This window comes from Thermobia domestica, chromosome 4, assembly GCF_964235325.1.
Source record: "Thermobia domestica chromosome 4, izTheDome1.hap1.1, whole genome shotgun sequence".
NCBI lineage: Eukaryota > Metazoa > Arthropoda > Insecta > Zygentoma > Lepismatidae > Thermobia > Thermobia domestica.
Genome location: NC_137457.1, coordinates 42,525,401 through 42,548,772, shown reverse-complemented (window position 1 = coordinate 42,548,772; position 23,372 = coordinate 42,525,401). Strand labels below are relative to the sequence as shown.

Sequence of the window (23,372 nt, the reverse complement as noted above, 5' to 3'; positions counted from 1 at the left end):
GAATGGAACCGTCTTACAGACGGTATGAATCACGTGGTCCTATCATGTATGTAAGACGGGAAAATGAAGAAAAACGGGATTTTGGGGGAAAAAATCCCTTTTTTTACCCATTTGCCCCTCTGGTTCCCGATCTGTTGCAGCACTGACATCGGAACAAAAACTCTGGTAGATACTACTCCGTAGACTGAATGCTTGTGCAAAATTTCAATCTTCTACGTAGAAAAATAAGCCCGCCAAAAAATATTGAACATACGCTTGGAAAATGAGAAAAGAAATTTTTGACTTATGACGTCATCACCTCCTATGTCTGGACGCAGGACGGTCTAAAACCATACGTAATGTCTTCTGCAGGGCCTCTGGACTTGGAAAAGAAAAAAAACCCGGACGAAAAAGCTCAAATAGAAGAAAAATAACGCAATGTACCATGAAAAGTGCATATGGTACAAATTGTACCATAGGATCCGGAAGGGGTTAATGTCTTCTGAGTTTTAACCACATGTGTAGGATTCTCTTTTTCTTTTGTTCAGTTGATGTTTGCTCCATTTCTTCGTACGAAGTATTTCTTAAGATCACTTACATGAGCTCTCTTAGTATTGTTAGCATTATTACCGAATTATGAGTTAAGAATTTCACAATTTTAAATAGTGAAAGTTTCTCCCAAGATTTTAGCATATTATCCATTGCATTTTTCCAAAGATCTTGACAATTCAGATCTTTTAAATTAGCATCCAAAATCCTAATTCTACGAGAGTCATCCTGAAAGTTGTACCCGTTTGTGCAATAAAGACACAGTAGTACATATTAACAAATATACACATTTTTATTGTAAATAGCATCCTTTACACTACTTCTCCACATAATCACCAAGCAAATTGATGCATTTGTCATACCCTGTGATGGACTTTTGTATTTAAGCGTCATAGTCCTCCGCCGCCAGCGTATTGAGATACATCGTCACGCATCGTTTAGGTTCTTCATCGCTGTCCAATCTTTTTCAGTCTTTAAGCTTCGTAATTAGATGAAAATCCTAATGGGCCAAGTTGTTTATACTGTGGATGGTCGAAGGTTTCCCACTTGAATTGCTGCAGAAGTGTTGCCTTTTCGCAACTCAATGGGGCCTAGCATTGTTATGAAGGAGAATGACGCCTGCAGACAACAGACCTCGCCGTCGAGTTTGTATTGCCCGCTGTAATTTCTTTAGTGTTTTACAATACGCATTAGCATTTTTTGCCATAAAATCACCACGCCACGGGCCATAAAATCAATGAACAAAATATCTCGTCGATCCCAGAGAATGGTTACCATGAGTTTCCTGGTGGTCGGATCTTTCTTGATTTTTTTTTTTTTTTTGGTTTCGTTGGTGAATGGTCTTGATGACTCCTTGGACTGTCGTTTACTCTCAGGTGATGCATAACATACCCATGTTTCGTCCCCTGTAATGATGCGATTCAGGAAACAGTCTGCTTCATGAGGATAACGTCCAAGAAACGTCAGTGAAAGCTCCTCTTCGTGTGTATTCCCCCTCCCCAGGTTGAAGTTTCGACACCAGCGCTGAACAGACGACTCGCCCATCATATTGTCTCTATACACCCCATTTAATTGGCGATGGATTTCACAAGTTCGAACGTTTCGTGCATTAGGAAATTTAACCACGGCCCTCACGGTTCTCAATTCTTTAAATCATTATAAACGAGCACAGACACAACACATGCACTGATAGCATCACGCAACCTCGCACAGAGCAGGCAGACAAGCTACTGTCGCGGTCTGACTTTGCCCAACGGTTCACCGAGTCATCAGTGCTTCATGCGGCGCAAACGGGTACCACCTTCCGATTGGCCCTTGTACATGACATCTTAATTTCATACATTAAACTACTTTTAGACCTAACTTAAATCTAAATATTCTTAACCTAAGCCTACATAATTAATTAAAGTTTAAGATCTTCTAGTTTAACTCTACAGGTGTAGGATTCTCATTTTCATTTGTTCAGTTGATGTTTGCTCCATTTTTTCTTACAAAGTATTTCTTAAAATCACTTAAATAAGCTACCTTAGTATTGTTAGCATTTTTACATTTCCTAATAATACGGAATTATAAGTAAAGAATTTCACAATTTAATTAGATGAAACCAAAGAAACTTTAAACTTTTGGTAATATTATTTTTAAGAGATGATTTTTTCGTGTTTTTTTACTAAGACAAGATCATCTACTACCAAATTTATATCCTTAGTTTACCGTCAATGAGTTTACGACGTTTCTCCGAAGATTATCCATTGCATTTTTCCAAAGATCTTGACACTTCAGACCTTTTAGATCGGCATCCAAAATTTTCCATTTGAACTCTAAGGGACTATTTAACTCTCTACCAAAATATAACTCTAAAGGTACAGCTTTTAGTCCTTCGTGCTCACACAAATTCAGATTAAACTGGAGTTCACAAATAACCTTTCTCCATTTGTTTTGTCTTTCAGCAACATAGGGTTTCAAAGAGTAGTTTAGAGTTTTTCTGCACCATTCTCCAATGATTGACTCCGAATGGTACTGGCTGAGTTTTATATGCTTAATAACAAAACTATGCACAAATCACTGACAATACTCAGATGTAAATACTCATTAATTATTGCTAGATATTGATTCTACAAAACCATAACCGGAGAAAAAATCAAAGATTTTACATAAATTATCTTTAAAGACAGCCACCTTAATTTTTCAAGCATACAATATCTTGAACAATTATCCACTGCTAAAAGAAGATAAATATACACTTCAGACGAAGATAAAGGTCCTTCACGAGGGGAATCTTCTTCAGAACAATTTCATAGGTACTCTTGAACCTAGCAATGATTTAGTGAAAACTACAGAGCCAATTGGGCCCAAAAATTTTGCATCCGTAAACTTATTTTAAATATTTAAATTATGTATTCAGAGCAATACTATTGCGATAGTGAAATATTTGCTTTATACGTGTAGATTCTGGTTTGTGATTCGTATTTATATTATGTGTAGCTTTATGTAATTGATGTCGTTATGGTGCAGTAGTTGAATAGTTGTGTGAGTGAGTAGATTATTGAGGACGGTTTATGTAATTAATTATGTATATTTATGTAATTAATTATTTGGCTTCTTACATTTTGGACAGAAACCTTAACCACAGAAATTAATCTATTCTTGCTTCAGTACAAAATTCAGTGTTCAGATGTTTCAATTTCATCAGTCCAAAGTTATATTATGCATTCACAACGCCCTCTAGTACAGAAAGAGCGTCTTTGTAAGCGTTAGTCAATTGCTGTCGTTGCGTTAACGAGGCAGGTATTGACAAAGTGAATATATTTTTTTATATTTACAAAAAAAATGATAACAAATATAGTAACTCTAAAATATCAGGTAAGTATGTTGTATTCAGACGAATCAGTATTTGCCATTTTTACCTCTTCCAATTCGAAATAATTATGTAATCGTAAAATTTCAACTTCGCGTTCGACTTTAAGAGAACTTCCTGGCCTCCGTACTTTAGAACCTTATCAGCATAAAAACTATTTATGTCACTTTATAAACAGACATTATCTCGTGTTGTTTTATCTACCCACCTGTTAAGAATAATTAGGATTGAATTCTAGTAAAATATATGCATAAAAATACTCAAACAAATAGTAAAAAATTTCGTATTACAAAAACTTTACGTAATGTAAACAGGAATTTGGTATGTTACGGCTACAAGTGTTTGGGTTCCTGGGAGTTTGATTTGTACTAGCCATTGGTCAATTGTATTTTCTCTAATATGTTGACTTGAGTAGAGGATTTATTAAAGAGTACTGTGAATGTAGGTTAGAAGTAGTTAATATATTGAATGATAGTGGTGTAAATTAATATATTAACGATTGGGTGTGCTTTAAATGTGAGTCGTTTAATATTTGTTTATCGGAGTTTTATTTATGAGTGACATTTAGTCTAAGAAATCGAAGCGTGACTAGATAGAAATATCTGTGAAAGATTTAAGGTGGCGATGAAATGATTTTATATTCGAAATTAATTTCAAATACCGATAAACTTTGAATAGCTTACACTTAACTACGGATTAAAGTAGCTAATTCATGATAGTAATACGACCGAAGTATGTATAATTAATTTTGAAAACGTGAATTAATATGACTTATCCCCTAGGATTTTTAAAACTTTCTTTTCTTTCTTTCTCAGTCATTTGTCGAACTCAAAATTTATTAAGGTTCGCAAGTAAAGGATAGGACAAGAGTGAATAATACTGTAAAGAAATCATTTTTAGTACAATATGTAATTCCGTACCAGGGTGTCGTTCTCCCCTCCCCCCTTGTATCTTCAATTTCCTTAATTTAGTATTAGATAAGATGGAAATATAAACGACACTTCAAGGTTTGTGCCCTTGTGTACTGGTAGCCACTAACCAGAATTTCGCTTACAACTTGTTAGTACAATTCATTCACATATATGGTTTCTGCGCTTAATATCAAAAAACACTAATACTTAAAAATAAAATATCCATTCGTCCACATGCACACACACTTACACACAGGACGATGTTTTTGTTAAGACAATTATTCTAACGAAAGTTTTTAGTACATTTATTGTGCAGAATATAGAGAAAAAAGGAAACCCATATTCAATGGTAAAGTCGAGAAGTGTACCAAAATCATAAGAATGGGACATTACAAAATTTTCAAACAAAAAAAAAAAAAAGAAAAATGTTATATATATATATATATATATATATATATATATATATATATATGTGTGTGTGTGTGTGTGTGTGTGTGTGTGTGTGTCTGATGAAACAAAATAAAACAATAAAATAAAACAACCATAATAAAAATAAAACAATGCAATGACTTCTTCTCTCATATTATCATTCTGAAAGCGCACGTTCACTGCACCATGTTAGGTGTCCTTGCACTAAAATGCACGTCTTTTATAATTTCAGTCCTCGCATAGAAGTTCACATTATTGGACTCCTTGCACTACACGAGTTGCGAGTATTAATTAAAAGTACAACTTATGTTCATGTGGTGACTCTATTACACCTTTCCAAAACTTTTCCGGCTGATTTTTTTATACATTATCCAGTTTTCCACTACTTAGTACAAATCGGTTTAATTTTCTCTAAAGTTAAATCCAACAGCCACAAATTGAAATATAGTATGAAATTTTTTATCATAACGTTATAATCGTTCAGCGGATTTAAGGGACATCGAAGGTAAGTAAGTTTTAAATAATTAATAGAAATCTCAAAATTGGTTTTATCAATTGGTTAGGTTATGATTATTTTTTATTCAGTTGTTTAGTCTCGCACCTTTATATCTTAATTTCCGTCGCACTATGACCACGATTTCACTTAGGACAAAGAGATTTGGTAGTTTCATACTGGTAAGATTCTAAAGTATGCAGGCTAGGAAATTCCGTTGAACATTCATCACTAGTATAACCTGCCCTTTAACATGCTTCAGGTTGTTACATACATATAGGGTTTAGTTTGTGACACAGGGTTTACATTTCCCAACACCAAGGATTCACATGTAATATGGCACAGTGCTTCACATTCTACAACGCCACAACTTTCATAAGTGTGTTCCATATCTAACTACGTGGAACATATTTATGAAAATTATGGCAAACACACCAGCGGAGTAGGTAAAGACCCTGTAGCACATTCACATATATCGATATTTACTATATATTACTCATGTTATATTTATTATGCTTATATTTACCTTTCTCTTTTTTCACGTCAATTACAACGTTTAAATAAATTTGAAGCTTCATTATTAATAGCCACACTTTAAATACAGCTACGTAGTTAAACATCACAATAAACAATAAAAAAATAATATATTAACGAATCCTTTATCACTCTTTATATAAACTTCTCAGAAATTTACGACAGTTATTAAAGATATTTCAAGATTATCATGGTACTCGTGGAAACGAAAGTGAAATTATGAACAGTTAAAAAAGACGAAATTTTCAAGTAACAATTCATAGGCCTGTACTATGTAGGGGAAGAAGAGAGAAAAGGCCTCATACCGTGCAATCGAGCTCAAACACAACAGGCCAAAATTAGTAGCATAAAGCTTCGTTGGTATTCGATAAAAGCAAATAACCTTACGAGTTCTGTCTGTCAATGTTTCAATTGAATGTTCCAAGTTCTCTGCGTATGGAGGATTTCATAATCAATTATAAGAATGTAAAATCTGAAAAAAAAGAATAAAATAAAATAATATGAGAGAGAAAGAGTTGAAAAAATAATACTTTAATAGAAGAGGAAAGTGCAGGAAAATGAGAGAAACGAAAGAGAGAGCGGTCGTTAAGTGATAAACGAACCAAAATATGTACGAGAAGTGTCGATTTTAGGCCGACTGTTTATTTTATTTTTCGAAACGGAGCGGGCCTAAGTATCGCCACGCTGGTGTGTCTTCTGATCCTGATTGGAAAGTTTCGCAAGTCCATGACCAGATCAATACATTTATAGGGAGAGAATAGTCCACATGAATGTATTAATACTCACCGTATCTGGCCCAACCAATCAGAATTACGAACGGTCTAGCCGTAAAGACAGTTAGGTCTATGTTTTGTAAATTTCTGAAACAACCAAAAACTGTTAAATATCACAACGACAAATGTATGAGTTGAGGTAAGAAAAGATTTTAACCCTTAACTAGTCGCGTGAAAAAAGTTACTTAATTAGTCGCGTGCGGAATTTTGTTCCGCATAATAACTACATAGTAAAACTCGTGTAATATTTGTTTTTTAAAGTTTTTATTTAATTTTAGGTTAAAATATTTGTTTTAATAGTCGTCTTAAGTTAGGCCCTATTTTATGCTGTTGACTAATTATCCTCCTCCTGCAAGTTCAGTCCTCCTGCAAGATACAGAAGGCCCAGCAAGGCCTTTACTTCTGTTATATTAGTATTTTGAGCATCTCTTTCTCTGCTACAAGCATCCCTATGTGTTTCAATGCACTGGTTTGTAAATTCAACGATTCTCTCCAGCATAGACGTACTAAAGAACAAACTCCAAAATTCGCTCGGCGTTTTCGCTTCTTTAGCATGTCCTTTGACTCCTGGTAAATGGGTCAAAATATTCTGACTTCTTCTTCGTATAATTTGCCGTGGAGCATGTGCGTACCATTTAGTGACATTGTCCTTTCCTAGAAGATATGGTCCCCGTGCAGTAGTATTTGAGAGTGATTTCACATGATCTGCTTGTGGCAACACTTCACCTTCATCTGCTGATTCTTCACTGGCAGAGATATGGTCGCTTTCTTCAATGATATCTCCTTCATCGCCATCTTCCATATCCGGAACATCTAAATTGTCGTCTTCAGCCAGAACTTCCAGCAACATATTTCTAATTCTGTCCACATCACGTTCATGATGGTCCATTTTGAAAGGAAAGACTAACACTCTTCTCTATGTATTTATTTTCAGAGCGCACAATGCACATATAAACCGCTTATAACTTCAGTTGCTTACAAATGAACTGTACCTGAAAATATATTTTTGTAAAATAAATTTTAAAAGATAGTGGTGGTGGCGCTTGCTTGTGATATGTTTCGTAGTCACCGAATCGCTTAATTGTTGTCGGCTAAAAACAATAAACTGAAAGAAAGCGTAGAATTTGTAGGAGAAAAAAAGGGTAACTTATTTAGTCGCGCGCGGAACTTTGCTCCGCAAACTGCATCACTCCAAAATAAATAACAAAATATTCACTAGTGGCTTGGGCAACAATTCAAATATGTATTGTTGTTTAATCATGAAACTTTAAAAGACAGCTAGACAAAAGTTCAAAAGCATACGATTGAAAGTAAGGAAAACAAAAAGAGAAATGTAAAAGTGCGGAACAAAATTCCGCATGCGACTAATTAAGGGTTAAAGAGACTATATTAGAGACTATAAAAAAAATCCTAGGGGACTAAGTAACATTAATTCAAGTTTTCAAAATTAATTACTCAAACTTCGGTCGTATTACTATCATGAATTAGCTACTTTAATCCGTAGCTAAATATAAGCTATTCAACCTTTATCGGTATTTGAAATTAATTTCGATGATAAAATCATTTCATCGCCACCTTAAACCTTTCACAGATATTTCTATCCAGTCACGCTTCGATTTCTTAGACTAAGTGTCACTCATAAATAAAACCCCGAGCAACAAATATTATGAATTAATTATTAGTAGAAGGCAAACTCAATAGCTTGAGTTTACACAACACATGTTTATGTGAGATTACAATGTGGGAGCCAGTGGCCAAGTGTTTTCTATATAACGATAAATAGCGTATTTAATAGAAGGTAATGTAGCACAAGTATATCTCTAGTGGCGAAAATCTTTTGGCACAAGTATAGTTTAGGATGGCCATTTACATAAAAAACAATGCCTCATCTTAAAATTCTATTTACATATTATCCCAACGATTCACATTTAAAGCATACCCAATCATTAATATAGTAATTTACACCACTATCATTCAATATATTAACTACTTCTAACCTACATTTACAGTACTCTTTAATAAATCCTCTACTCAAGTCAACATATTAGAGAAAATACAATTGACCAATGGCGAGTACAAATCAAACTCCCATGAACCCAAACACTTGTAGCAGTAACATACCGAATTCCTGTTTACATTACGTAAAGTTTTTGTAATACGAAATTTTTTACTATTTGTTTGAATATTTTATACATATATTTTACTAGAATTCAATCCTAATTATTCTTTATACGTGGGTAGATAAAACAACACGAGATAATGTCTGCTTAGAAAGTGACTGAAATAGTTTTTATGCTGATAAGGTTGTAAAGTACGGAGGCCAGTAAGTTCTCTTATAGTCGAACGCGAAGTTGAAATTTTACGATTACATAATTCTTTCGAATTGGAAGAGGTAAAAATTGCGAATACCGATTCGTCTAAAATATAACCTACTAACCGAAAATTTTAGAGTTACTATAATTGTTATCATATTTTTTGTAAATATAACAAAATATATTCACTTTGTCAATAGCTGCCTCGTTAAGGCAACGACAACAATTGACTAACGCTTGCGCGGACGCTCTTTCCGTACTAGAGGGCGCTGTGAATGCATAATATAACTTTGTACTGATGATATTGAAACATTTGAACACTGAATTTTGTACTGAAGCAAGAATAAATTAATTTTTGTGGTTAGGGTTTCTGTCCAAAATGTAAGAAGCCAAATAATTAATTACATAAATATAACACTAAACTGTCCTCAATAATCCACTCACTCTCACAACTATTCAACCACTACACCATAATGACATCAATTACATAAGGCTGCTCATAATATAAATAAGAATCACTAACCAGAATCTACACGTATAAAGCAAATATTTCACTACCGCAATAGTATGGCTCTGAATACGTAATGCAAATATTTCAAATAAATTTGCGGAGGGAAAATTTTGGGACCAATTCGCTCTGAAGTTCTCACTAAATCATTGCTAGTTTCAAGAGGACCTATCAAATTGTCCTGTAGATGATTCTCTTACTGAAGGGAGTGGAATCTTAGCACAACCTACATTGTGGAAATATCCTACATTATGGGAGCTACAAATCAAAATGGATAGAAACCCGGTTCGAATTTTAAACTTAACATAGTGTTGACCAACTTAGCACGCCTCAAATTACAATGCATCATGTTGGGAATATCTTGAACAAACACACTCTACAAGCTGGGGATAGGGACAGGTTATCCCTAGTCCGAAAAAGAGAAAATATTGATAAAAAGTTTTAAAAAATGATGACAAACTCCTAAACCTTCTAATCTTGTCTGCTAGAACTAACACTTTTACTCACTGCTTCAGGACTGAAAGTAGAAATATCAAAATTCAGTCCAAATCAATTCCACTCATCCGTCACGGTGGCTGAATCCCTGCCAAGGGAAACACCCTCGTAACTAACTCTATGGCGCTAGTAATATCTGGCAAAATTTCTGATTTTTTGGAATCTCAGAAGGGCGAGGAGGTTCTAATTTATTTTATTAATTTTATGATTTGAGGAGTCTTTAAGAAACACTTGTGTGTCTGTTCTTACAGATGGTTTGGAAGAAAAAATCTTAAACCTGATTTTTACTCATTGTTGTTGACGGAATAAGGAAATAGACATAGAGAAAATTTAATTACTACTTAAGAACACAGAGAAATATTACCAAAAATATAAATTCGGTGTATTTGTCTTAGTTATCAGTGATTGATATTAAGAAAAAAATAAATTTTTAACGTAAAATGAATTAATTTAATAAAAAATCGAAATTTTTACTATGAAGAGCCATTATTATATAGAATGTTCCATTTTCAATTTCGCCATAAAAAGGAAGCATTATACCTATGTGTAATAGGTATATTACAAGCATCCCGCCAAAAAGAAAACTTACGTCCTGGAACTTTCTCGATGAGATATTCGCAATCAGCTTATCGAAATCAATCCGGTACACCCTTTCGCTCTCGTAAAATTCAGAATTATGAACTCCAAACACGGAAAGCACATATTAAATACGAAAAATACGATTTTTTTGTCAATTATAGAAAAAGCCCCCTGCCAAAAACTTTAAGTACTGGAAATTTCTCGATGAGATATTCGTAATCAGCATCTCGAAATCTATCCGGTACACACTTTCATCGTCGTGGGAGGATTTTCAAGCCGAAAAGTGTAATTGCCATTGTGTTCTGTCAGTTTCGTAACCTTGGTTTTCGGATGGGATCAACATTAAAAGAATTACAAATACAACATTAGAGCATTCTGCTATGTCAGTAAATATTAACAATTATATATTATTGTAGTTCATCCCTTTTCGTATTTGATTGTTTTTATTTTCTAATGTTCCCCAGAGATTCGCATTGCCTTTAGAAATACTGTTGTTCAGTGATAAGAAGTAAACTTTTCTAGTTTCTAGATATTTCATTTTGACTATCTTTTCTAAATCGGGGTGCCTCTGATACCAAATTTTATTATTTGATTGTTTGGGCTTCGAAAGGTATTTTTTTTATTTATCAATGATTTAAGTCATCGATGTATCGTTGTATGGTTATGGTTATTCTTCGGCATATGAGAATTTAAATTTCATATACTGTATTGTCATACAAGGTTACAAACATTTTATCGACATGTGGGTAAGGTTATTAGTTTCATTTATATCCTTTGTAGGAAATCAGGTTTCTTAAAGTAATAAATGTTGGTCTGTTTTGTATTATTTTTAAGTTATTATCTCTTATAAAATTTTATGTACGATTTAAATAACGGAAAAAGTGCCACAATATTTATATTATGTTTGCACATTTTGTACCATTTAAATAAACGACGAAGGCTGGTTTAATTATTTTAGGTACAATTTCAAGTCAAAATTCTATAATATTTTTGAATTAATTTTTATGAGCAAGAATATGTTTTACCATTCTAGTAAAGGAAGGAGAATTATATTGAAGTCTGGGCGGTCTTTTAAGTTGTGCTACTACATTTTCAAATTCTAATTTTAAAAAAAGATCAGAAATTAGTAGCTTTTTTAACAACAAGAAGAAATTGTTTTCTATTTAGATATACAATAATTGTTGTGATATTCCGTATATTTCAAAATTCTGGGTCCATAGACCTAGTTTGTTATGACAAAGATAGAGAGAATATTTAAAAAGTTTTTATAATTAGGACTATCTCTCCGGTCGTAAGACTCGTTGTGATATAGTTTGTCTTATGTTCAACACTTTATAAGTCTTTAATAGTACGTGAGAAGTATGTCCAAATTTTCCCTTACACTAACTAAATTGTTGAATGTAGAAAAGCACTATTCAAGTAATTAGTTAAAACAGTTTTAAGTTTGAAAAAAATACACTGAAGTGAAGTATGGTAATATTACAAATTAATTGGTGTTCATTGCTTGGTTCATTATAGGAATAAATGCAGAATGAAAGCTAAAATGAAAATGAACAAAAATAATATTAAAAGAGTGCGATAAGGTACCTATATAAAAACCCGTTTGACTTCCATACTAAAAAGAAATTCTATTTTGGACTTTTGATACCACAAAAGTATAAGAGTTCAATAAAACTATTCGCAGCTAATAAAACAACATTTTTAAAGTAAGCTTAATCATGATAATCGATGTTATGTCTATCACATAAAATAAAGAAAAATCTAAACTTATGAAGGTACTCTCTTCAATTTAAATACGATTTTTGTGAGTAATTGCATTAAAGTGTCTAATATTAAAAATAAATTAATAGATAGCATAAACAAAACCCTAAAACCTTACAGGTTTCTGTAAATAGTAAAATATTATATTTAGTATTAACATTATTATTAATACTATTTATACATGAACTTATGCTTTATTTGTCATTTCAAATAATAAATAAAATATTGAAAATGCTTAACACAAATGAGTAATTTTCCACAATAACAAATGTGGAAATAGTGCTACGCAACTCCCACACTCGGAAATTGTCACACCCACCATACAAATTGACAAAACTTCCACAGAAAAAGCTCCCACACTCAAGAAATGTCCAAACGACTACACAATCTGTCATAATTCTCACACAAATGGACAAACCTCCCAAATGCCCGCCCGATCAAAACACCCTTGTACATCTTTTAATTATTTTTAGCGTGTGAAAATTATAAGACGTGCTACCAGGATCATTTAAAAGTGTGAGAGATTTGTCCGATTGTTTGTCTGGTTAGACAATTTCTGCGTGTTTGAGTTTTGTCCATTTCTGTGGGAATTTCGTACATTTAAGTGGGGATTGTGACCGTTGCTATGTATGGGTGATTTTTCCATTTGTGTGGGAGTTATCACCGATTCTGTTTGCGTTTTGATATTTCATTTTTGTTGGAGTTTTGCCCTTGGGGGTTTTGTACATTCGTGCATTTGGGAGAGTTTTATGGTTATAGGGTAGTTATGACCGATTGTGTGTGCGCTTGACATTTCTTGAGTATGGGAGTTTTGGCTGTATGAGTTCTGCCCTTGATCCGCAAAAAGTATAAAATTCTGAGCTATTTAAAATTCGAATTTGATTTTTTTCCCAAAAGTTAATAATCCGTCCAATTTTTAAAATAACTCTACTTCGTATATTAGAATGCTATAGATTAGTACAAAACTCGTAGAAAAGTTTGACTTCTAAATCTACTAAAGTAACTAGGCGAGCCATCTTGATGTATTGAAATGGCATAAAATGAACAAAGACTATAAAAATAATATAACTATTCTTCGCTTATTTATATGATAATCAATTTGGTATAGGTAAACTTTAAAATAAAGATTCGCACAACAATCATTTTAAAATTACCCATTTTTGTTTATACAAAAATATACAAAATGAAAGTGTCGCGCCATAACTAAACAAGCCATTTGCCATTTATTTATATGGAACAAAATTTTGATCTACATAAAATTCCATTTTTAAAATGTTGCTCTTCAAATAATCGAAGTGACATTTTAATAAGTTTCTCTCCTTCGTTTTATTAAATGGTACAATTTATGTTGGTGATACAAAAAGATTTAAAAAACTCTCAGTTAGTTAAAATTCATTTTCTTTTAAAAAAGTCTTACTACAAGAATAGGTCTATATTTTTTAAAATGGCTTTTTCCTTCATTTATTAAAGAGGACATTATATTTGAAGACATACGAAATCTAAATGATCTCACAAAATATAAAGTGGCTCTCCTTATTATTTGATTTATTTAAACGACTTTATAATTAGTACAAAAAGGTGCAAAAATAATACAAATTTTTGAGCTAGTTGAGTTCTTTTCTTATTTAAATAATTCATTTTTCTTGGTCGATACAAAATATACAGAATAGTGCAAAATTAAAATTTGAAACCAATGCTCCAACTAAATTTGGAAATGATCCTTGTTAGTTTATTTAAATATTACAAGCGTTTATTTAAATGGTTTTTTAGTTTACGAAATAATACAAAATTCAAATTATCGAAATGATGCATTTCAAATAGTCAAAGTGCTTAAATTTTTAAAATGTTTCTTAGTTTATTAGCCGTAAAATGTATAAAGGGACAGATACTGGCCATAGTGATAAATACTCAATTCTTTCCCACATAACGGTATGTTTTTCCTAATGTATATTGGACCAGATACTGAACGTTCGAAGCTGGTTGTATTTCCACTCTTTCCTCATAAATGACACTATTAAGGGCACTGGTACATCGGTTACACATTTTTGTTTTCAATTGCAAAACTATCTTTTCGCAGAAGATAAAAAATCATAAATTGTAGATTTAAAAAGAACATATTTTAGAAATACTAGTTAAATTTCGAAATATCCATTCTTTGATTATTTAGGGGGCCTAAACCGCGTAATTTCCTATACAAATTTCATGGTCATCTATTTTCTCATTATGGAAAATTGATTCAATGCTTTTTACAAAACGGCCTACTATGTGCGTTTCAATAAGTGTAGAAGGTATACCAAATATAAGAACAGATCTTTACATATTTTTCCGTTTAGGAGAATATTGTGCAGGGGTTAACAAAAGGGGACATAGTTTTTTGTAATGTTTACATAATATCCTCTATGTTGCGGTTTTTCCACATAAACATTTTGCTGTGTATTTAGCGAAAACTTTAAACAATATTTTAATACGTTGTACAGTTTACGATTTAAGTGGGGTTAAATATTGGAATTTTGACATAAAGCTTAAAACCATTCTGTTATAGGGTAGTCAATATCCCATTGCTAAATGTGTACTCCTTAATCGTGATTTGTTTTTAAAATATTACATATTTAATAGCCGTGTCTCATATACACTATAAGAACCAGGTAAAATATATTATATTCGTAATCAGCATGTTAGAAAAACGACATGTATCAAGTTTTATTCTAATCTTTTAATTTTTTTTTGTTAAAGGCAGATCCCGCATAAACTATAAAAGCTGGGTAAAAAGAAAAACATGTATTCTTAATTAGCAAGTTCCATAACCACAATATACTAAGTTTTATGCGAATTCGTTAAAATTTTTATAATGGGGCGTTTTCCACATACACTAATATAATATTCGTAATTGGGATAATCGAAAATAACCATCTACCGAATTTCATGCTAATCCTGTATTAAAGTGTCTGCTATGGTATGCCACATAGTAGTATCGAAAATATATTCTAGCCTTATGTAATTTATTCAATGTTAAAAACAGTGTATATAGGCTTTTTGTGTAAGCTCTACGGTTATATAGATTATGAGAAAAAGGCAGAGCTTTTTTCTTAATATTCTCTGTTATGTTAAATAAGAGTTGAATTAATGCTTCTAGCCTTTCTTGTGTAACCTCTGCTATTTTATAGGATTTTAAAACATAGGGTCATGAAAGAGAACTGGTTAGATGGGGTAGTAATGTCACTATACCTCTAAAATGCATGTGGCATGCTATATCGTGTAACGCGGGAATTCGACCACTTGACATCAAGCCAAACTGAGAAAAGTGGTTAAAGTGATCCTAAAACACTAAAAAGACCACACCGTCACTTTGACGGCATCTCTTAAAAGAATTTTCTTCATTTCATATATTTATTTGAGTTATGCAACCAAACTTTATGGTCTTTATTATTTTGAAGACAGGTTTGATATAACACATTCCAATGTGTACCTAATTCAAATAAATATACGTTTTTTCTATACCTCTAGAAGGACCCAACCGTCAATTTGACTGCTTCATATATAAATCAATACGTGGAAAGTTTTGATCTGGATATGGAAAGTTTTGTAGGTTGTACCCTAGACGACAGGATCATAATTATATATATATATATATATATATATATATATATATATATATATATATATATATATATATATATAAGTTGAAATATCTTACATTATGTTTCTATGCTATAATAATATATTTTATATAATTTATTTCTGAATTTCAGTAGTATAAATGAAAAATACGTGGCGTCGCTTTGAACGAGTTTTTGTCTTCAATAATCCTGGTATATCGATTATAACACATTTTTGTGTAGGAAGAGAAATTTTCTTGGATATCAATATTTACACAAACAATATGAGACCCCAGGAAATATTAGGGACCTGAGAGACCTGCTCTTCAAGATTTGACTGAAAATGAATCCGGCTTGGAAGAACAAGAGACACATTCTTCGGATAAAAATGGCAGTAGTACTGGGAATGCAGTGTTTGAAGCCACGTTTTCGGATGCAAATGAAGAATTACTTTCATAATAATCAACCAAATATCTTCATAGTATCTGATGGGACACCTTGTAGTAAAGTGGACAGAGAATAATGTTGGTCGTGCTGTCTCACACAAGTTTCACTTGTTCATAGAAGAAACAATGTTGGGAAACATCCTTAAATGCACCGTTGCTGAAGTTCATAGATAGCGTCTAGATTCCCTTTGGCAGGTGTCAATTGAAGAACTGACATCATTTCTAGCAATAATGATATTTCGTGCAGGAGCTACAGGTATACTCGTAAAGGATTATAGAATAAAAGCTTTGGCCCAGTGGTTTACAGAAAGACTATAGGAAGAAAGATATTTCTTGCAATACATCTGCAAGGTTAAAAGGGGGCAACCTTCTTCTGTGCCATCGTCTGTGCGGAACTTTTTCATTGAGAATTGTAGACACTATAATCCCCAAGAACGTATTTGTGTAGATGAATAATTACTTCCTACTAATGTCAGATGCAAACTCATATGTCTAACAAGCCAACAAATTTAGACTGAAATTCTGGCTGCTTGGAGATCATGATGTATATATAAATAGGATTTCCTACCTGGGAAAGAACCAAGAACGAATCTAGGTGAATATATTGTTCTGAAGCTGATGGAACCTTTTCTCAACAGAGTACGGATTGTTACTTGAGAACACTGTTTTATAAGTAGAAAATTAGCGGAATGTTTGAAATAGAAACAGACGACCTTGGTATTATGCGTTCAAATAGAAGAGAAATTCCGAAATTGTGCTTGAACCAATGAGTAAAGGATATGCTCAGTACAGATGTATATGAAGATCAATTAGAAAATACACTAACAGTATACAAATGTAAACGCCAGAAGAGTGTTGCAGTTTTGATTCAATGCATAACTGTGTGACAATTTCAACGGGTAGAAAGAGAAAACCCAATATAGTAATCTATTATAATACCACAAAATAGTTTGTTGATGTAATCGAACAAATACCAAAGAATACACAGTAAAATCTAAGAATAGGATATGGCCGATATATGTTTTCTTTAATGTTCTGGACATAGCATGTATCAACACATGAACTGCGTTAAAGGAAGGAACAACAGAAAATCACCAGATGCCGATTTTAGAGAGGACTTACCCTGCGTTACGAAAGGGTTTTGTTTCTAAGGAAGGTAGCGACAATTTCGCAAAAAGCCGCAAGGGAGAAGGACAGAAGAACAAGCAATGTCAAGTTCTATTACGAAACAAGAAGAGAACTATTGCAAGAACTATGCAAGAATGCTGTGTCTCGAAAGTGTGTTGCATAGGTGAGAAAATAGCTGACATATATTTAAAAAAAAAAACGTGCCCAAGAATGAATAGGTATGATATTACGCATTTTTTTAATGTTCATTATATGTTTCTGAGAAGAAAAATCACTAAATGTAAGAGATGCAATTAGAATATTTATATCGTTAATAAATAATGTAAAACTGTATTCTTTGCAATGCAATTATTTCTACAAGTTCAATTAAACGTAATTAATGTTCATGTAATAAAACGTTCTAAATAATATAACTAATTTGGGTGTATTATATACAGTGTGTGCCATAAAAAGATCTAGCTAAACCAGTGTCTACAGGGGCTATAGAGCGATCACGTGATTCGTGGAAAAAGGATACTGTACCAAGAATTGTACGTATTTCTCCTTTACGTTTTCATGTAACTGTTCTCTGCGCGAACGTACAATGTTAATGTTCTATTTAATATACGACAGAGATACGTTTTGTTTATCTCCTATCCCATGTAAAGAGAACGAATCACATAAAACCTATTGTAGCCGATTAAACATATTCAATTAACACTAAAAGAACAGAAATTTAAAGAAAAGAAGATATGTATCTCTTGCAAATTAAAAGCTGTCAAAATGACGGTTCGGTACTTCTAGGGACGTAAAAATGTTTTGCCCTTGTAGTGTTAAGAAAGATAGACAAAGAAGGGGGTGTACTACTGAAGGTTATGACTTAATTTCAAGTAATGTTCACTTTGATACTGGCAAGGAAACGAAATGGGAATAGTTGTATACGTTAAATGTTCTTATGATTGCATATATAAAACACTTTGAAGTTAAATTAATAACATATCTTTGCGCAAGTAAGTGGAATGGAAAGACGTGCTTGATAAGATATTTTAATAAGCAGCCATGAATCGTGAACTTATTGTATCTTTTTATTATACTTGTAGCTGTTTAGGCTAGTGGACTGATTTTAAACTCGTCCTAGTTTGCTTGCGTGTTAATTAATAGTTATAATTTCAAGAATAACAATTACTTATATAACTGTCAGTTATAAAACATCAAAGTCGATAGACGAATAAAGTACAATCAATATTATAGTTTCTAAGTTTCAGATGAAGTCTAAAGTCGTATTTCAAGGTTTCTTTTGTCTATTTACTATGTATTTCATATGTTTTTAGATATTAAAATGCGCTGTTCTTACACAAATACAGTAGATACACCATTTGAAAACATCTTAAAAATGAATATCAAATTACACAAACATTACTATTTTAACTTAAATACCTTACAAATGTTTACAGGCAAAAATTCAAGTAGCTTACTAGTACCAATTATAAAAATTAATGTAACTACACAATAGTTATTTTTCTTACAGTACTAGTATCGCGTCACTGTATGACTACGCATTAATCAAATTACTATACCCAGCTAATTTGACGTGGGCCGTAAAGCCTTTCCCAATTGAAGAAATTCCAATCCAGCGTCCAGAACCTGGTAAGAATTGCAATTTTTACTTAAAAATTTCACACAGTAACATCGTAAAGTGATGTCAAACACGCTATTCACTGAAAAGTATTACTTTAGATTATTTCAATAACCAATAATTATATAATAATAATAATAATAATAATAATAATAATAATAATAATAATAATAATAATATCAAGCAATGCTAGCTTAATTTTTCAAGATTAATAATTATTTATGAAAACAGAAGAAAAATACAATAATAACTTGGGCGCCTTTACGTATGCTCTTTCGAAATCAAAATGAAATGAAATCTTTCAGTTTAACGTCCCACTTTATGCCCTTTAGGGTAATGTAGAGGATGATTAAAGGAAGTGTATTATGGTGGAAGAATTGTTGGAATGAAAAATACGAGAGGAGGTGGAAATACCTCGAGAAAGACCAGAGATACGATGTTATATATCAAAAATTACTTGGCCGGGGATCGAACCATATAGATCGAATCACGAGACGTAATTCACTTACTACTGAGCGACTATAGCTCCCCCACCTTTTTTGAAGAATGTTATTACAATATATAACAATGAAAGCTACTATGTTTAGTAAGGGTACCACTTGAACCCGACAGATATCGATCAAGTTTTTAACAGATATGAAGTTCCAGCCTGGAAATGTTTTTACCAGTTTACTTTGACGGTACAAGTTAGGAGAGGTGAAGTAGTGGATGTTTTCACATGAACAAAAATGACCGATATTAGTGCCCAATCCATGGCTTTCTGGGTAGCTGAGATGAACATAAACACTTGCGAGGTATTTTAAGTCCAAATTCAACCTACAATAGATCCGTTTAATTTTCCTCCCATTTTTGCCAAACACACAAGATAAGGAGTTATACAGTCAAAACAGAAGAAAGTATAAGGTTGGAAATATAAGAAATAATAGCTTTTTCTATAACAGATTAGTTTCACTGTACGCTTGGTAGTTGTATAACCAACAAGACAGCAAATACATGCCCGAAAACATAACATGTTATTATATTCCTCAATGTTATCATTCTTATATTTTACATTTATTCACATTAGTATCGATTGGAATTTACTTTAGATCATTAGTCTAAATTATTTAATATATGTTAACATGTTTCAAACTGATCAAAACTACTTTTTAATTACATATAGTAATAATCAAAACTGTCTTTTTTCTCTTTTTAGAAGTATCGGCATGTGCTGAAATTTAAGCTGTTTTCGTCAACTTTACTACATCACTTTCAACATCCACCCTCCGTTCTCTATTAACCACATCAACATCTGTCGAGAGCCCTTCATTTTCGTTGTGACATCCTCCTATGTTCTGTACAAATATACTCAGTTTGCTGTGTAATGATGTCATTACAATTCTCTCTTTCTTCAGACTGGTTGTATTAATGTTAATGAAACAAACAATATTTCTGTAACTATCGGTGAACTACTAGTTAACTTTTGTGCCTCGAATGTTTTTTCGCACGTCATGTCTATTCGCCTTTGTTTCGTTGAATCTTCCGAATCATTCAGTGCATTATATTATTCACTGCAAATCACTTTAGGGATTCTCACCTGATATCATTGATAATTACGAATGGTACCATTCACCAATATTTTAGACAAAGGGCCAAGAGGGTGATAACCTAACCCAGGAAACTTTTGCCACTATATTACAAATATTCCTTAGGATCCTTAAAATCAAAATTAGTTGTTGGTTAACATACAAGTGCAACACCTGAGTTCTGGGGTCCTTAGCCCTTTAGCACCAGTGCATATTTACAGGATCTCTTTAAATAACAGTAGATCAGACCGTTAGTTCAACCCTGGAGCAAGTTATACCTCGATCGATTTGTAAGACAGTAGGCGTTAGGTTTACGTTATAATTAGGACATTTCTGCGTACAAAGGAAAACTAATTGAGGGAAATTTAAGAAAATTTCATCTAAAAATCCCTTCTCGCGATTCTTTTAGTTATTATGTAGCAGCACTACAGATGGTGATCAGAAAAATGGAACCACCTGTAGTTGGCAACACGTCAGATGTATGGGTTGGCTGTGGTGTCGTGGCCCCCACAGCGCCAGACCACTGGTGGTGGTGTGTTAGGTCCGTCTCTATACTACGTCAGGCGCAGTGGAACAGCAGTGTCCAGTGGCTGCAGCAGACGGAGGTGGTGTAAAATGGGAGATCTCTCAGATTTTCAAAGAGGGCAAATTGTTGGTGCGCGGTTATGTGGAGTGAGTTGGACGGCAGTGGCTACTGTGTTAGGTGTGTCGCGTGGGACAGTGTCGAAGGTGATGACGGCCTACACAACACACGGGAAAAAACACATCGGGGAAGCGGAACAATGGGGGGAAGAAAATCATGAGTGACAGGTCACGCCGGGTATTAAAGCGCATAGTCACGCAGAACCGTCGTACCACTGCCAAGTATGTGACGGAGGAACTCAATCAGCACCTCCCCCGCCCTGTTTCGACAATCACAGTCCGCCGCGAATTACTTGACATGAACTTACGGGGTCGTGTTGCACGGGCCAAACCGCTCATCAGGGACCATAACGCTTTCGCACACCGCAAATGGTGCCGCGACCATGCAACTTGGACCGTTGAGGACTGGAAACGTGTGTTATGGTCGGATGAGTCATCCTTCACCCTATTCCCAACCACGGGCCGTGTTTATGTGTGGAGAACGCCCAAAGAAGCTTATGATCTGCAGTGTCTCCGCCCATCTGTGAAACATGGCGGCGTCTGTGAAACATGGCGGCGTCTGTGAAACATGGCGGCGGCGGTGTTGCTGTGGGCCGCCATATCATGGTTTTCATTGTCACACTTAGCGGACGAATCACTGCCAACGATTATGTCTCAATTTTAGGAGACCACTTGCATCTTATGGTCCGGATGTTCTTCCCGGACAATGACGCCATCTTCCACGATGATAAGGCACCCATTCACACAGCTGGCGTTGTTGGAGCGTGGTGTGAGGAACATCGGGATGAACTTCAACACCTGCCCTGGCCCGCCCAATCCCCAGATCTAAACATAATTGAACATCTGTGGTCCGTGTTGGAAACACGACTCCGGCGACGATTTCCACCTCGATCCTCTCTCACAGAACTGGCCGATGCCCTGCACGAGAAATGGTGTAAAATTCCACTTGCTACCATTCATGACCTCTATGCCTCCATGCCACGTCGCATCAAGGCTGTTCTGAAGGCGAAAGGTGACCCGACACCATATTAATTTCGTAAGTTGCAATTTCGTTCAGGTGTTTCCATTTTTCTGATCACCATCTGTACAAACTACGTGAATAATAAAATGCATTTATGCGTCCCATTTTATGTTCAACTTACACTTAAAATTTCATCTTGATCCATCAAATAGTAGCAACGGAAATTTCTTTTTTATGGTTTTCACAGAGTTCATAATAATAGATTTTCATGAATTTACCAGTATGACTTTAAGTCAATGTTCCGACCGTCAGAGCAACATTGTAACAAGTTATACCTCGATAGATTTTGTAGAGTTTCACTTTACGTAACGAACGAGATATTTCTGCGTACTAAGGGATACTTAAGAAAATCTCCCTAAAAATTTCTATTCTCGCGATGTCAACACTGCTAACTAGGTGAATAATAAAATGGATTTAGATGTTCCTGTTCCATGCTCAACTTAAACTGAAACATCCGTCTGGATCGATCAAATAGAAGCAGAGAAAATATGTATTTTATAGTCGTCACAATTTTCATAATAATTGATTTTCATCGATGTATGAGTGTGACTTTATGTCAATATTCCGTTTTATTTTTCTTTAGAAAACAAGTGATACAAATTATTTTAGTTGATTTTCTCATTCGTTATACTATGACAGATTCCCAGTACCGACAAATTCCCCAGGAAAGTTTTATGATTCGTTCGTCCATGGTATAATAGAAATAATTTCAAACCATTAATTTTACTGTTCTGGGATCACATTACGTTTGTTTGAAAACAGTTGTTGTTCTAATATTCTACAACGAATTCACTTCCAAACATGTTTGCTGGTATGTGAAGTTATCAAACAACTCTCGAAGCTATTGCGTTCAGTACGTATTCTTATTACATGTGCACACAAACAATCGCACTTAATATAGTATGTAATATGTAGTTTTTGTTAATTGCCGTAATATTAAATAATTTGTATTTTTTTGTGTTTTTGTCTGTCTGTAAGTCGATTATAGTATCACATTCGCCCAAAATATTTCACGTGTTCCCAGTTATTCTGGAAAAGAATGACAAATAAGATTAAACCAGTCAGACAGACGACAATTACAACAAGAAGAAGGATTACTGTTGTGAAAAATCGAAAATTGTGTGTAATACATAAAACGAAACTGAAACGAAGAAAATTTTATATAAAAAAAAAACTTACATG

The 23,372-nt window shown here is 33.6% G+C and overlaps 1 protein-coding gene across 1 annotated transcript in view; it reads left to right on the top strand.

Annotated features, from left to right (window-relative positions):
• Positions 1-23,372, top strand: part of LOC145683304 (brachyurin-like) — a 550,784-nt gene that overhangs the window by 274,565 nt on the left and 252,847 nt on the right. Inside the window, exon 6 of the mRNA XM_081754666.1 lies at positions 18,855-18,973. Within this exon, the coding sequence (XP_081610792.1) occupies positions 18,855-18,973 (119 nt within the window). The remainder of the gene's footprint in view (positions 1-18,854; positions 18,974-23,372) is intronic.